General features: G+C 47.1%; 1 protein-coding gene across 1 annotated transcript; it reads right to left on the bottom strand.

Moving 5' to 3' along the window:
* Positions 1-1,614: 1,614 nt before the first annotated feature.
* On the bottom strand, positions 1,615-15,552 carry LOC135390044 (proteasome subunit alpha type-5-like). The gene is made up of 8 exons (XM_064620063.1): positions 15,454-15,552; positions 15,132-15,227; positions 13,519-13,645; positions 12,859-12,926; positions 12,589-12,755; positions 3,800-3,902; positions 1,901-1,987; positions 1,615-1,743 (listed from the first exon to the last, which is right to left on the bottom strand). Exons 2-8 carry the CDS (start codon positions 15,225-15,227, stop codon positions 1,666-1,668), a joined length of 726 nt encoding a protein of 241 aa, XP_064476133.1. The 5' UTR covers positions 15,454-15,552; the 3' UTR covers positions 1,615-1,665.
* Positions 15,553-15,792: the final 240 nt, after the last annotated feature.

Raw genomic sequence — 15,792 nt, 5'->3', positions numbered from 1 at the left:
CATGAAAGCGAGCTTACCCTCACCGTACACGGTTGTAAGAGAAATGTGTGAGATAACCGTTTCAGGTGAAAAACCATTCATGAAGGCAGGTGAAAACACAAGACAAGTAATAAACACATTTATTATTTACCTGGTATCTTACTGTATTGTATACAATCTATACTGTATTGTATACTCTCGTGGTCGCCTGCTGAAAACGAAAAGCAAACTGCTGGAAGCCTTTTGGCAGAACCCGGTCAGGGCTTTTTTACTCAAAAAAAACAAACAAAAAAAAACTGGCACTATACAGTCACAAACTTTTACCATCGTACAAAAATAAATAAACAAACAAAAAAAGGTCGGTTGGTAGTACAATTATTTCACATCTGAACCGACTCCCGAACCGGTAACCATATCAATTTTTTTTTTTTCGGTTCAGTTCAGGTTCGGTTCAGGACAAGCAAAAAATTGTTCTGGTTGGGTTCGGTTCGGGTTCAACAGAAAATAACGTTTTTTTCCGGTTTTCGGTTCGGGTTCAGTTCCGGTTCCGATCCCTGGTCACACAGCAACGCGGCAACGTTCATGACAACAAAGGACAGGTGCGCGTCCCTTCCATCCTTTTTGCGGAATACGAGAAATGACAATTTACTCGCGTGAGCGTCGTCGGAAAATCTGCAACATTAAATTCACCAGTTTAACGTGTCAATCCATGCAGATCACGAACACTGCAACAACGCAGCTACCCCACTGCGAGTTCACCAACATCACACGACGAACGCGTGCAACAACCGGCTTCAATCGTCCTCGCACGGTGGGCAGGGCGCTTGCGAGGGCCTCCCTCGGAGAGGATCGTCGCACATACGTCATAGCGGGGCGGAGTCCGCGGGAGCAGAGGCAATTCAATACAGAAAAGATATATTTGAAACATGGGACGTACCCGAAAATTTCCAAATACGTAAACGCTGAATTTGCAAAAGGTCATTTGGTGGTTGTGCTTCCGCATTTGTGGCAAATGTCGCTAAGTAGGAAACCCACAGATGAAAAATTCTGCCCCTGAGAAGGGGTGAGGCAGCTTCAGCTCTTACTTGTGGCATCGCTGTCAAGATCGTCACCTGTGAGGTGCATTTTCGAGTGTGTTTGGAAATTACATTTTGCTATGCATGCTCTGAGAGAAGCAGTGTGAGCCTTATTAAATAAAATGTGCTGCAAGTTGTTACAAGTATCTGTTGTTGCACTTCTAGTAAATGTGCATCCTAGAGTGAATTTCAAAATGCTAGCAATGCCTCAAAAGCTCAAGAAAATGTCAGTCTAGGTCATTGACAATGATTAGGAAAGAGTGGTTTCTCATAAATTAACCGAAACAAATCTGGAAGGTGAAAACCCTCGACACGATTTTTAAGCACTTCATAAATCGTTGACAGAAATTTCAGCGTCTGCCGTTCATGCAGTATTGTTTACTGAGCAGAAGAAATACTGTACCTTATTTACTGCATGTATCGTAGTTCTGTATTTGTGTTTTTTCTTACTTTTACTTCCATGCCATTGTACGCTATGGGCACAAACGAACTAGTAGTATAGCTTGCACTGGTGCACTCACAGTATGATGTCACTGTACCAAGATTGCACAATATTGAGTACAAAGAAAAATTGGTTTAATCCCAACAAATCAGCTTGCATGTACATAGTTTAGATGTTCTTCATCACTTCCTCAACTTCCTCCTTGGTGAACATGTGAAAGCCTTTGTCCTTGGTCACGTTTGCAACCTATAAAACCAAACCACACAAAGAAATATACGTGTCCTCCAAAAAAATAAATAAAAATAAATGTTTTCGAACTATAAACTTCCAAGCTCTCTATATATGGACCTCGTGTCACGTAGTTGTATGTATCTCGCAAAGTAGCAAAAGAACGACATCATACCTCAACATTCGTGGAATTTAGCTTTTCCTCCATCACTTGCTTCAAAATGACGAGCGCTTCTTTCGTTGCCTCTTCGAGAGTTATAGACTGCATGGAACAAATCAAAGCTGTGCTCTATAAAAACTTGGGCATGGCATAAAGTCCACCTTTTACCAACTCAAAATTCCACTTTCACAACAAAGTGAGTACAGCGTGAATTCAGCAATCGTTACAAATTTTCACCACGCCATAAACGTACAAAACAGGGTTTACCTCATTTCAAACTTTGCAGATTGATAGCTGCTTGCCCAGATGGAACGAAACAGATGGAACTGAAATCTATTCTCGCCAATCTGTGTCCAAGAACGGGCTTGATTTCTGAAGCTGCTACGAGAGACTCAAATGGGCAACAGCCTCTTACTGAGGCAATTGTGGATGATCGCAGTTCTCGCATATGTTTTTGCTTCTGCACAGCAGCTACGGGAATGTGGCAGGTGCACCATGGCTTCTTAGTTTCATAGGGATCCAACCGCATTTGATATGTCCCACAGAATCTGATAAACAAGGCAAATGATCAAACATGCCTTAGCCTGCTTTCACACCAGTCACAGCCCCATTTTGTTTCAGGCTTTTGTGCCATCTGGTATGACCTTTGTGTCATCTGTGCCACATTTAGTCCTGTTCATCCAGCTCACCTTTACTGTTATTGCATGACAGATATCACACTGACGTAAGCAGCATAGTCCATGTGCAGAGGTGTGAAGCTGAAGCGGACACAAGAAAAAATTATGGCTTTCGAGTAAGAGGAGCCATTCCGGCGCACAGAGTAAGACTTTGCTTGATTTTGGTTCTCTTTCTACATGACAACAGGGTTTGCAAAAAGTTACAATCGGACATCGCTATCAATCTACGAAGTTTAAGGTGACTCAGACATCATTTTGTAGTGTAGTCCAGTGATGTCATCAAAATGTGCAATGACTCGAAACCTGTCCTGTATTAATACACCAAGGTTCTCGATACTACAAACTAAACTTGCAGCTGTTTTCCAAACAGTTATTGTTACTGTCTCAACAACTATCATCGCAAGTGCTAGCAACTGCTAGCTAACAGGACCTGACAGACAGCCAACAAACACTGAGAAGAGACTGATTTCTGGCATTTTGTCTTCCTCTAAATTGCACTGCACAGAAAACAGTCACAACTCATTTGGCATACCTGCTGCTAAAACAAGTAGTGCTATTAGTGATGAAAAGTAACGGTTTAATTAGTTCTGTCAAACTTTCAGGAAGCATACTACAACCTTCTACATTGCTTCCACCAGGGGCGAATCTAGGATTTTTCTGAGAAAGGGGGGGGGGGGGGTCCGCTATGAACAAGTGCCAGGTGCATGCTGGGATTGGTCCATTGAACCCTGTGTTCAAGTCTGGAATTGAGGGGGGGGTCAGGACATCCGGACCCCCCCCCCCCCCCCCCCCCTAAATCCGCCCCTGGCTTCCACACATCCCGATACAGTTGTTGAAACTAGACCTGGCTGCATACTACTTGTTTTTGTGGTCAATGACCAGTGTACATACTTTGTGAACTTCAAACCTCAAAAAGCATCGAAACTGCTCAATTCTATGGCTTGCAACAAGTAAGCGCAGCAGACAGCTTACACGGCTCAAAGCTCATACACATCTACACAGCATGACATTTTTCCAAAACAGCTATGGCTCAGAACTTAGACTTGCTATGTCCATGTTAGCTAGTGTGACAGCTACACATGAGTCAGAGTAGGAGCATTTGTATGCTACTGAAAACGCTGCCATGACGGCCGCTCGACTAATGCAACAAATGTGAGCAGGTTGGAGGTACAGTCACATAACATGCAACTGGTAATAATCAACATGTACTGTTTGTTCTACAAAAAATGCCAAATACCCTGTGGTACTTCTCTTGAAGTGCTTGCTGAGCTCCTTCAGACCCAGAGCCGATTGCTTTTGCATCATACTGAACATAGGTTCCAGATGGATCCATGTGGTACCTGTGAAAAGAAAACCCAGTTAGAAGCAATCCACATATCATTTATACTATAGCGACTTTGCTTTAAGAATCTCAACTACGTAATCATGGTTGATCCAAACTCCTGGATGATACAATAATGCATTACATCTCAGAGCAGTCCAAATGTTCCCTCAGGCCACAGTGTATGATACAAACAGGTGACCTGGCAGGCAGTCACTGCACTGGCAGTGGTGCTTCATGCACGCTGGGACCTTGTCTCAAAAGCAACAGCCAACACTCTGCAGTGTTGGTGTCCTTGTGGCTCGCACACTAGCATGTTATGGCTAAGTCTGACAGAGACTGTACAGGTGGAACACACAGTGCTATGAGACACAATTAAAGTAGAGCTCAGCGAATAGCCAAATTTCCATTGCGAATCAAATCCAAAGAATTTCTTCAGAAGGCGAATCGAATAATCAGGGAAGACCCAATTCGAATAATTTAGAATACCTCATGGTGAAATATTTTGTGGTGGTGTGTGCATTCAATGACGTTCTGCTCCAAACTTGTGAGCCTCTTCGTGCAGTATAACATATCGTGAGAGAAGCGTCCCTTTGTGTTGTGTATGGTAGACTGTATTAGTGGGATGAACTGCACTGAGAGTTAGTCAACATGTTCCATGCAGCCTGCTTTGTGTGCATCTCCTGATTTCTATGTTTACATCGAGAATTTCCCGTACTTTTTTTAGAAACTGCATACTGTAGAAGTGTGTTTTTTTTTGTGCGGAAATTTTTTTCATACTTTTCGCGCATTCCTCCAGTTTCAAGTTTCCGGCACTAAATCAGGCCATATGGAGGCAAAAATCGTGTGGCGTTCGACGCTTTACTGTGACTACCTTGACCCTTTCTACTCCATGCAGCGTAGGCAGTTTAAGCAAGCCGCAGAAGATTGTTTTATTCCATCAGGCACGATGTAAAGAAATGAAAATTGGTCACACTTTTGTTACTCCTACAAACACATTGCACCGTACCTATACCACGAGGCCGCAACATGAATTTCCGCGCATTCTCAAAACCAGCTTGTATGATAGTACGACATTTCAACCAAACTGTTCAGTGCCCTGAGTGGTAATGAATGAGAACTGCCAAAATGAACTGGCTGACCTGCACACGGCCAGTACTACGGCCTCCTGCAGGGTCCCTAAAGACCACTGTACAGGGCCTTTCCTCCCATGTCTGTGAGGAGAAGAAAGGGATTGACCTAGAACGCCGCCATCCCCGTGAACAACGGATGTCTTAGTAAGCGTCGAAACATGCCAGAGTATTGACGGCGGCACGAAATGCAAGAGCAAAGCACTCCCGGAAACCTGTGCCGCGAATTTAAATTCTCACCAATTACTCCTCAAACCAGCTTTGTTCAAAAACGCAAAAATATTTTCCACACGGAAAAAACGACTTCTACAGTATACTTCTATCTGTTACTGAACATAACTCTGAAAGTTGGGTGTACATTTACTGAAACATGCAGGCCCAAGTTCACTGTTGGCCATGAGGTCACAGAAGTTGTAGACTTTAGTGACAGAATACTGTGACCAGTGTAAAGCGGGCTTCGCCTAACACTCAAACAACAACAACTTTATTTTCGGCCTTGGAGAGTGGGGAGTTTCATCGCAACAGGCGATACTCTACCCCAGTGCTTGGTGGAATGGGAGGAATAAAATAACGAGCCCCTTTACAATAACGATCGAAGTCCGATGGTGTCCAGAAATGTCAGAAGAGCTTTGAGCGCAGAGCGTTGCTGGGCTGGATTGGGCCAGGGACCAAGCAATTTCGGTAGGGAGAAAGGGCGAGAGTCCAGCTGACGAAGAGACTCGGAGAGTGTCATTCGGGAAGGTTCGTAGTGAGGGCAATGAAGAAGAATGTGCTCCAGATCCTCAAGAGCACCACAGTGGCAACAGGTGGGAGAATCAATTTGTCTCAAGCGGTAACGCCACTGAGCTGTAAAGGCCACATCGAGGCGCATGCGGTGGATTAATGCAGCATCCTGACGAGATGTGTTTCGTGGCATGCGGAAAGCGAGCATGGGATCAACTCTGTTCAACATAGAGGGGGGAAGAATGTCGGTTGTCCGTTGGCGGGAAGCCAGGGGTGTCACTAGACGTCGCAGAATTGAACGGCGGTCTCCTCTGAGCAGAACAATACGGGTCCGGTTCCGAGACGAGAGTGCTGCTTCTGCGGCGCTGTCGGCCTGCTCGTTCCCCACGACACCACAATGGGCTGGAACCCACTGGAGAACTAGCCTGTGGCCTGCGGCGTAGATAGTGTGGTAAGCCATTAACACGTCGGTGACTAGGGGTGCGGATGGGCCTCGTATGCCGGAAGTTTCAATTGCTTGAAGTGCAGATTTGGAGTCTGTAAAGACTGCCCATTCCCGGGGTGGAAAATCAGCGATGTGTTGTAGAAAGAAAAGGATGGCATAGAGTTCCGCAGCTGTGGAGGAGGTTGGATGTGAAAGGCGTCTTCCGTGCACGACGCCTTCGGATGGAATGACGAAGGCTGAGGCGGACTTGTTGTTTCGGGATGCGCCATCAGTATATGCTGCCGTAAACGTAGAAAACTTCTCGTCTACCAGAGCATGAAAATGGGCTCGGAGGACTTGAGGGGGGACCTGATCTCTTCTTTGCAGAAGGTTTGGGAGGCGTACAAACGTGGGCGGTACCGGGAGAGACCAGGGGGCTTCCGGCGGTATAGTGTCCTTAGTTATGAAGCCAGTGAGAGTCTGGCGTGTCCTCTGCGCTACTCGATAGAAGTCGCTTCCAGGGCGGTATCGAATTTTCCTGAGTAGCGGGTGGCGGGGAATGTGAGCACGCAAACGGAGGTAGTGCCGAGCCGTTTCCCGTTCACGGAGAACTTCAAGCGGGAGCTCACCAGCTTCAGCCAGTACTTGTCGTGTTTCAGCCATTCTGGGAACTCCGAGGCATCGACGAAGGCTTCGAGCAAACAGGGACCGAAGCGTATTTAATGAAGTTGTTGATATCCTGTGCAGAATAGGAAGGCTGTAAAGCACAGTTGCCCTCACCAATGCCGCGTGAACCGCGAGCAGGGAACGCTGATCACAGCCCCATCCTGGGCCAGAAAGATGTTGGATTGCGGGGAGCCATCGCTGCACTTTAGTTTCAAGGTGTTTAATGTGCCGAGCCCAGCGCAAGTCCGAGTCGATTACCACGCCAAGGAAGCGGTGAAAGCGTACTGGTTCTAGCTTCTTTGAGCCAAGCCAAAGTGGGAAATTGGCCATAGCTTTACGCGTGAAAGGGAGCTCGACACACTTTTCGGGTGAAAGGTCCATCCCGAGGTGCGTCAGGTACGTATGGATATTGTTTAAAGCGAGCTGCAGGCGGCGTTGGAGAGCCGGGCGTGATTTTCCTACTGTCCAAAGGGCGACGTCATCTGCATACACGGAGAACGACACTTTGCGAGGAATTACTGATTGTAGGCCGGCCATCACCACGTTAAACAGTGTCGGGCTGAGAATGCTTCCTTGGGGGACTCCTTGGGGAACAGGATGCTGAGGGCTTTGGCCTTGGGACGTACGGACAGCGACAGTTCGGTCCGTAAGGAAGTCTTGGAGCCAGATGAAGAGCCGACCGGATACTCCAAACGAGCGCAAGGCATGTAGCACACAAATGTGCGAGACGGTATCATAGGCGCGCTTGATGTCGAGGAAGACCGATCGGACGATCCGTCGATGGGCTCGAGCATGTTGAACTGTAGAGACTAGGTCGAGAACTGGATCCATGGAGCTTCGGTGGCGACGAAATCCAGCCATTTCGTGAGGGAACGCACGTCGTTTTTCGAGCCACCAGTCGAGGCGATGCAGAACCATTCTCTCCATCAGTTTCCCCATACAGCTTGTCAGGCTCACCGGACGAAAGGAGGATAGGGCATTTGGGGGCTTGCCTGGTTTCAGGATGGGAACAACCAAGGCCTGCTTCCATGTATGTGGTAAAGATCCTTGTTGCCAAGACGTGTTATAGACATGAAGGAGAGCTTGGAGGGACCGCCCGTCAAGGTTTCGTAGGGCGGCATAGGTGATTTTATCGGGCCCAGGGGACGAGCTGGCGTTCACAAGCTTCAACGCTGCCTTTAGCTCGATTAGTGTGAAGTCGCGGTCCATAACTTCCGGGGGACGGGGCCAGTCGTGGTGAAGTTCAGCCGTCAAACTGTGGACAAAACTGCGGTGTAGGGGCGTGGTCGAGGCAGCCGCCGGAGTCGTTAGTACCACACAGAAGTCCGTCGCAAGCGTGTTCTCGTCTACACGCTGAACGAGAGCCAAGGCCGCGAGAGGATTCTTTTGAGGGGGCGCCTCCTTCAGAGAACGGATTGTCCGCCAGATCTTCGTGGCCGGATCGAACGGTGAAAGGTGGTGGCAAAAGTTACGCCAACGCTTCCTATCCTCGTTTTTAAGTTCTCGTGTTACTTTAGCTTTCATCCGGCGGTATTCCACAATGTCCGTAAGTTGCCCTGTCCGACGAGCCGTTCTTTCTGCTCGGCGACGTAATGCTCTAAGGTGATTAATAGCGGGGGAATGGCCGATATGGCCTGTTACCCTTTTAGACATGACCACCGCGTCCTGAATACCGCGGGTAATTGCTTGAGAGAGAGCCTCTGGGGACATACCGGTGTGCACAGATGTTCTGAGGCCCTCACGAAAACGTCTCCAGTTTGTGAAAGAAATCAGTCCAGCAGTGGCTGAGAGGGGCAGTCTGTCGTGCGAAATATATAGAGGAAAATGATCGCTACCTCTAGTGTCGACGTCCGTAGCGCACGACAAGTGGCGAATCATGTCGGTTGAGGACCACGAGAGGTCCAATACATCAAGTGACCGTGGGGATCGCATGTAAGTGGGCTCGCGGTTGTTCAGCAGGCACATGTTATTATTCTCCATTGCCTCTAACAACCTCCTTCCCCTACTGTCCGTCCTTCGGCTTCCCCAGGCCGAGTGATGTGCATTGAAGTCCCCTAGCACAAGCGCCGGGGCTTCCAGAGAACCAAGTAAGCGGTCAAGGTCACTCCACGGGACCTGTACCGCGGGACGGATATAGATACTGACGACCGTTAACAGCATGGGGCCAAGGCGGATCCTGCATGTGACGTAATCATAAGAGCGATGACAAACTGAGCCGATGGGTGCAGCAACGAGGTCATTGCGAACGTATAGCGCTGCTCTACTCTCAGGTGAATGATGAGAGCGATAGATTGTGTATCCACTAACACGATGTGTACAATCCATGCCGTGTTCGCATATAGCTATGAAAGGGAACTTGTACTGTTGGAGATGTGATTTAAAATCTGGGAGCTTGTTACGCAGGCTTCGAGGATTCCACTGCATGGCCAGGGCTTTTTTATACAATTCCGTCATGCTGATGCGAAGATAATGCTTCCAGTGCCAGAAGCGCTTGAACCTCGGGCAGTTGCGACGCACCAGGAAAAGCAGAGACAATGGCCTTAAGGGCAGCGAGTACCGCTGAGAAGAGTCCCAGAGGAGGCATATATTGGGGGGCTGATGAGGGTGCTGGTTCCGTCACACTGGCGTAAGTGTTTGTAATCTGTCTTGATGGACGAGGAGGCGGTGCGCTTGTGAGAGGCGTAGCCGCGACTGTGTTCAGCGACCCTCGTTTACCTGGTGCAGATCGAGGAGGTAGTGCAGGAAATTCTTGTGCATTTGTACGAGACGGGAGTGTGGCACTAGCATCCCTAGGAGCATCAGACGGAAGTCGTAGGGTTCGGTCTTGGTGCCTCTTGGTGGCGGCGGTCTTGACAGGACATAAAGAAAATGATGCGGGATGGCTGGATTTGCAGTTAGCACACTTTGGCTCTCTTTTATTGTTGCAGTCTGATCTCCGGTGAGGTCCGGCGCAGATGCCACACCGTGTAGAACCTCGGCAATTTCGTGCAATATGGCCAAATCGTTGGCAGTTATAACACTGTATGGGGCCTTCTATATACTCTTGGACTGTGAAGGTCTGAAACCCAAGGGCAATTCGGGGAGGAAGACGGAGTGTAGGTTCAAAGGTCAGGATAACGCTCCGTAACGGGGTGAACACATCACTGCCATCTTCTGCTAGGGAATGCCGAACCTGTCGCCGTGCTGATAAAACCCCTGCGTCTTTAAGATAGAGCACGAGGTCGTCGTTCGAATACTCTCTTGGAACATCATATATCTTGCCCATATTTCTGGCGTACGATTGGGGTATGGATGGTATCACCGGAATGCCAGCTAAGCACTTAGCAGACAAAAGGTTGCGGGCGGCTGCTTCGGACCGTACGGAGACGAAGAGAGAACCATCTCGGTGGAAACGGTGGTGCATAACCTGTTGTTGGGTTAGCAGGCGTATCTCACTAGCGACCGCATTAGGATTCACCTTCCAGAAGGAGTAGTCAGTAGTTGCTGGTCGAAACAGTATGGGAATACCGCCGGCTCGGTTCTTCTTGTAGGTGACAGTGGTGAACGGGTCATGAAGTGAAGTGGCAAGGTTGCTATCGTTCATCGCATCTGTCTGCTGAGGAGCTGGCGGTGCCGAAGTGTCCATGGTGTTATCGGGAACATTCACGATCTGTGGAATGTTGGGATCACCAGAAGAAGGGCTCCCTACCCGTTGGCGTTTGGCAGGGCTGACGGGGACCTGTTGACCTGTGGTAAGTGTCATAGAGACGTTGGACCTCCCGTCCAGATTTCGGCGGGAGGTCCGTGATGGTTCGATTTCTTTTTCAACGGCTCTGAAAACGCCTAAGGGCGAAAGGCTGTTCCACTTCACAACGACGGTTATCCTCGTTGCTGCTTATCGTCGTCGTCGTCTTCCTACATTCGTCGTCTGGCCTAACACTCGAGTGTAAGGATGTGAAGCCGACTTGCAGAATGGAGCAAAGAAAACAATGATGGTGTAATGTGAAGTGGGCTTCGCGTAACGCTTGGGTGCAATGAGGCGAAGCCAACTTGCAGAATGGCGATGGCGATACCTTGTTTCAGTGACTATTAAAAAACATAAACAAAATACAGAAACCGACACTGAAGATTTTCTGTATTTTGTTTATGTGATCTACAGGACTTGACTCCCCTCTTCATATACGCTTCTGTCACTATTAAAAAAAATATTCGAAAATTTTGAATACTGAAAATAGGTTGGGAATGGCATTCAAATAGCATCAGATATTCGATTCGTATTCGAAATTTCGAATATTCGCACAGCTCTAAATTAAAGGCGTAACCGCATCAGGCGTTTCTCCAGCGTTTTTTCCAGCATCCTGCTGCGGTGTTTGGCGAGTGGTGTAGAACAATAGAAACCTGGGGCCCCCCTCGCAGTCCGAGGCGAATGGATATTTAGTGTTAGGCGACGGAAGAGGCTGGAACGACGCACGCAAGTGGCCAATCAGGGATTATCCTCGGGATAGGTCCATCTGGTCGCACCAGCTTTCGGCATACGGAATTGCTCAGACTGCTCAGACAGAAGATTGTTGCAGATTTTAAAAACGTAATTCTCGTGTGAGCATCCAACATACAAAGCACAAAGAGAAGTGTGCAACACCGTGATGAAGGTGTCAACCAGAATGCTGCGTTCGCTATGTGTATTTGGGTACCTTGTGAATAGCGGCACTGGGATTCGCAACAAATACAGTGAAACCCGCGTATAACGATATTGACGGTAATCGCGAATTCCATCGTTATACGGGGTACATCGTTAAACGAGGGCTGACCTAAATAGCGCGTCCCCAAAAAGTCGCGCGCCACCCCGCGTGTAGCAAAAGAAAAAGAAACAGATGCTAAAAAAAAAAAAACGCGAAGCTGTGTGACATAGCAGTGGCTTGGGAAAACAGCGATCAGAACTCGTGGAGGGAACCAGACAATATAGCAGGACACTTCTGGCAACACTACACGTCACCATTCCGCAAGTCGGCTTCACCTAACGCCTACGTGCTCTAGGAGAAGCTCGCTTTAGAACACTGTCGACTTGCGGGTGGAAAGCACGTGCTAGGCCTTTTGAATCATCTCGCGAATTTGAGCAGCATTGGCCAAATACGAAGACATAAAAGCGTTACCACCTACCTCTTTCACTGACTGTATTGGAAAATGAACAGTCGCTGTCTATTTTCTTGCCTCAATTTTTATTTTGGTTTAATTCTTTTGATGTGAATTTTGGATGATGCGAATTTTTTCCGCTACCCCGTGAGAATCGTAGCATCGAGACTCTACTGTATCCTATCTCGCACGGCACAGCGTCCAACATCGTTATGCGGATACTCGGAACCGCGGTCTCCATCGCTATATGCGGGTCGTTTTCCCATAGAACCAATGTATATTTTGACGGTAAAATCATGAACCATCGTTTTATGAGGGATATCGTTATACGCGATATCGCTATCCGCGGGTTTTACTGTAGCTTCTTGAGTGCGCATTGCTGCAGTATCTTGTTTCTTATAATGTGTTATCACTCAAAAGCACCTGTGTTTTGAGATTCTTTCGCTTGTGAATAAAACTGTTTATCAGGTTACATATTGTTTCTTTCCTTTAGCGACTACGGAAACGTTCACATGGTACGCCATCCATCTGCCACGCCGCATGCGGTTAGCTTTGGGCACTTTTCGCTAGCGTCGCTTGCTGCTGAGACAGGCGTGGTGCTCTGCCGCTCGCAAAACACCTCATGCGGTTGGGCCCTAACATTGCATACTTACAACTGAGGGCCCTTGGCATCATTGCCAGCGAACAAGATTGCCACACCAAAAGGACGGCTCATTGCATTTCCATCGTCGTCGCTGTCGCCAAACTGGATGGCTAGATTCGAAACTGCTTGCGCCACACTTTCCACTTGCATTTTTTCGTTGTAGACAAAGCGGTGGTTCTGAAGTTGTATAAAAAGTATACGAAATAATTAGACTCCAGAAAAAAAGTCAAATCCAGTAAAAATAAAAATAATTTGTATTGGGTGCCCAGGGGGAACTCACCTGAGCTTCAACCCTTGCCCTGTCAACCATTGTCCTGGAGTCGGCCATCAAACCGCTAACAGCACAGGCTGAAAGTAAAATGTTTAGATTCTCTGTTTAGATGTGCTGATATGTGGCTTACACTTAGAAAAAGAAAAGAAAAGGTAATAACGCGGGAGTACAATAACAAATGCACAGCTGAAAACATTCTATGACACATTTGCAATGGCTGCTTTTGCATAGAGATGCAAAATCTGTGGAAATGTTGAACTACATGCTGAAAAAAAAAAAAAAAAAATCACTCAAAACATTCAAGAACAAACCATAGTGTAATATAAATATAGATTAAATTTGGTTAGCACACAAATGGATTATATAAACCATTAGCACCAAGGTTGACTAGAACTAGCAAGTACATATAAACGTACTACTGTATATGGATTCACGTTCAAAAAAGCATTCCTACAGATCACTTTCGTAAGTATGAATCAACACCAACTACCCCGACTTCACATCATAGACGTCACGTGGATATGCAAAATCCCCACTTTTAACCTTCTGAAATTGACAAACAGTTCTCTCAAGCCTTGGAAATCGAAAGAACCCATTCCCCACCCCAATTTTTCTAGTTCTCCTACGGTTTCCTCAGATCTCACACAACACCGTAAAACCATAGCATACCGATATGGGTGTCGATTTCGACAATCTTCTCGATTGTGGTCGGTTCCATCAAGGGAGATGTAACTCGTTTTTCCACAGCAAGGACGACCCCTTCGGAAGTTTGGATGCCAATGGCTGTTGACCCAAGCTGCGTAGAGAAGACTATGACATGGGGCAAATGTTACATGATCTTTGGCTTACAAGCGTGAGGTTAGCCAACCGTAACAAAATTATACACTATGTCCTTCGCAAGCACAGTGGGCACCAGTGCATGGCACCCTACGTGCTCCGAACTGGGGAACATGCTTCCCACCACATGCTGTGCACTCTACTGAACAGTCCCGTAAATTGTAGAGCACTGTAAACTGTAGAGCACTGTAGAGCACTACTTAGGGCTTTGTGTTTTCTAGTTTTATATTGTTTGGAAATCGGGGCGGTAAAAATTGAGTTTCTTTCAGGAGCAGTAAAAGAGGGTAAACAGTGGGCGATGTCGGGTGGTAAATCAGATTTTCAGGTGGTAAACAAAGAGAGCTTCTTGCACATTAGATTAACATAAGATGTGGAACAGCCATACTAAATCTGCAGTGCTTAGCGTTTGGCTGAATCGGCACTATGCCAAGTTAGCTTTCTGGGTTTTTGGGGCTTTACCGCAAGTGACGATGATGCAAATCGCACTGAAAACGGGTCTTAGCGGATTTAATCCCAAAAGATAAGGTCCAAAGAGTACCGTGTAAACTGTGGCGTAGATTGTAGAGCATACGATCGGATGGGAGCCATGGACACCATGAAAGGCAATGGACATTTTTCACAACTGCTGTGCCAATAACCTTGGGTGCGCCAGAGGTTAACTCTGTGTTCAACAGATGGCGCTGGATGGGACCAACAGGAGTGGGGACCAGTGGGGAGACGGCTCTAACTCGTCGGCTCCATTCGAAGACCAATGTTGGTCGTTTATGCTTCCCATGTGGATCTGTTCTGGCGCGCCCAGACAGTGGTTCGCTGGAGAGCCACTAGGATACGATGCAGATATGAAAAAAGGTCCATTCGGAGCACTGCTAACCATCCCGAAATGTCACTGTTGCGCCTAGACTGACATCACAGTAGGTAACTACAGCATCACTACGGCTACCATGGCATTTATTGAAAAGAGAGCAAACTGATAAAATATCCCGATGCCAACCACAAATCGTAGCGGAGTGTGCTTGGTCTTAGCGATGATGTCATGTCGGGCAACATCGAATGGTAACCAGGCAGAACCGGATTCATCTCCGACAACTTTGGAACCGACCTCTACTTTTTCTCTGAGCACTCATCCGTCTATAATCCCGCATGTGGTTTAGAGGTTCCAGATAGTGCGCAATTTTTGCAGCTAGGAGCGATGATTTTCAACACCAGTGCCTTATCAAGTATCGCAAGCACTGGGTTGTGATGTTGCAGTGCAGAGGGGGGGGGGGAGGCACCATTACTACAGTTGCACTGCCAACATGTACCTAGAACTGAAGTAACAAAGGCCCCCTGTAAGTGATGCACGGGAAAGAAAGGGAGGGGGGTGTCTGCAAACATTGTGGGAGTGCTAGATGCACGGAGCTAATGTACTCGATGGGTCTTTATAAATCGGTGTACAACAAGCTTACCTTAATAGCTTCAATAGCATATTCGACCTGAAAAAGTCGTCCTTCGGGGGAGAAAGTGTTGACGCCTCTGTCATATTCGGACCGTGTCATAAACATCTGCAATCGCGCAAATAATAATATTACGTCTCTTTTCGAACGTACTCAGCAGCCGAATTCACAAAGATCGAAGACCAGAAAGCAGAATGACATGCAGTTATGACTTATGCACATAATCTGGTAAATGTTTACACCAAGGACCACTTGCACTACCTCTACAACGTACGAATGGGTACCATGTGAGCATACATGAATTCCAACGGATTATTCCGTGAAATATACGTACTTTAGCAGATGCAAATTCTGGGTTCTGGACCCTGTGAAAAAAATTTCCCGGTGCGACTGGATGCTGAGGTAGGGTTAATAAGAACCACTATCCTTATCTTACGTTTTGTTGTATTCATGCAACATACGTCTATTTTGATGACATTTTTTATATACAGCCTGAAATTACAGTTCGTAAACTGAAGTTTTATATTTAACTGTTCAATAATTAAAGTATTAAACAATGAAAGCTTGTGGACGTGTTTTTGTTTCATTCGCAGCTTCGTTTTCGCTGCGCAGCACTAACGCACGTGATATAGAACTATGGAACACGGCTATTTCTAGAATCCCCTATGAAGCG

Source organism: Ornithodoros turicata, chromosome 3 (genome assembly GCF_037126465.1).
Source record: "Ornithodoros turicata isolate Travis chromosome 3, ASM3712646v1, whole genome shotgun sequence".
Lineage (NCBI taxonomy): Eukaryota > Metazoa > Arthropoda > Arachnida > Ixodida > Argasidae > Ornithodoros > Ornithodoros turicata.
The sequence above is the reverse complement of the archived record's forward strand: the minus strand, read 5'-3'. Positions and strand labels throughout refer to the sequence as shown.

Bases quoted from the DNA above. Each gene is read 5' to 3' on its own strand.
- LOC135390044 (XM_064620063.1), bottom strand. From the start codon at position 15,227: ATGTTTATGACACGGTCCGAATATGACAGAGGCGTCAACACTTTCTCC. The intron at 3,903-12,588 runs GTAAGTATGCAA...TTCTTTTCACAG, and splicing joins GATGCCAAGGGCCCTCAGTT to GTACCACATGGATCCATCTG. The intron at 1,988-3,799 runs GTATTTGGCATT...TGTTCCATGCAG, and splicing joins TTCAAGAGAAGTACCACAGG to TCTATAACTCTCGAAGAGGC.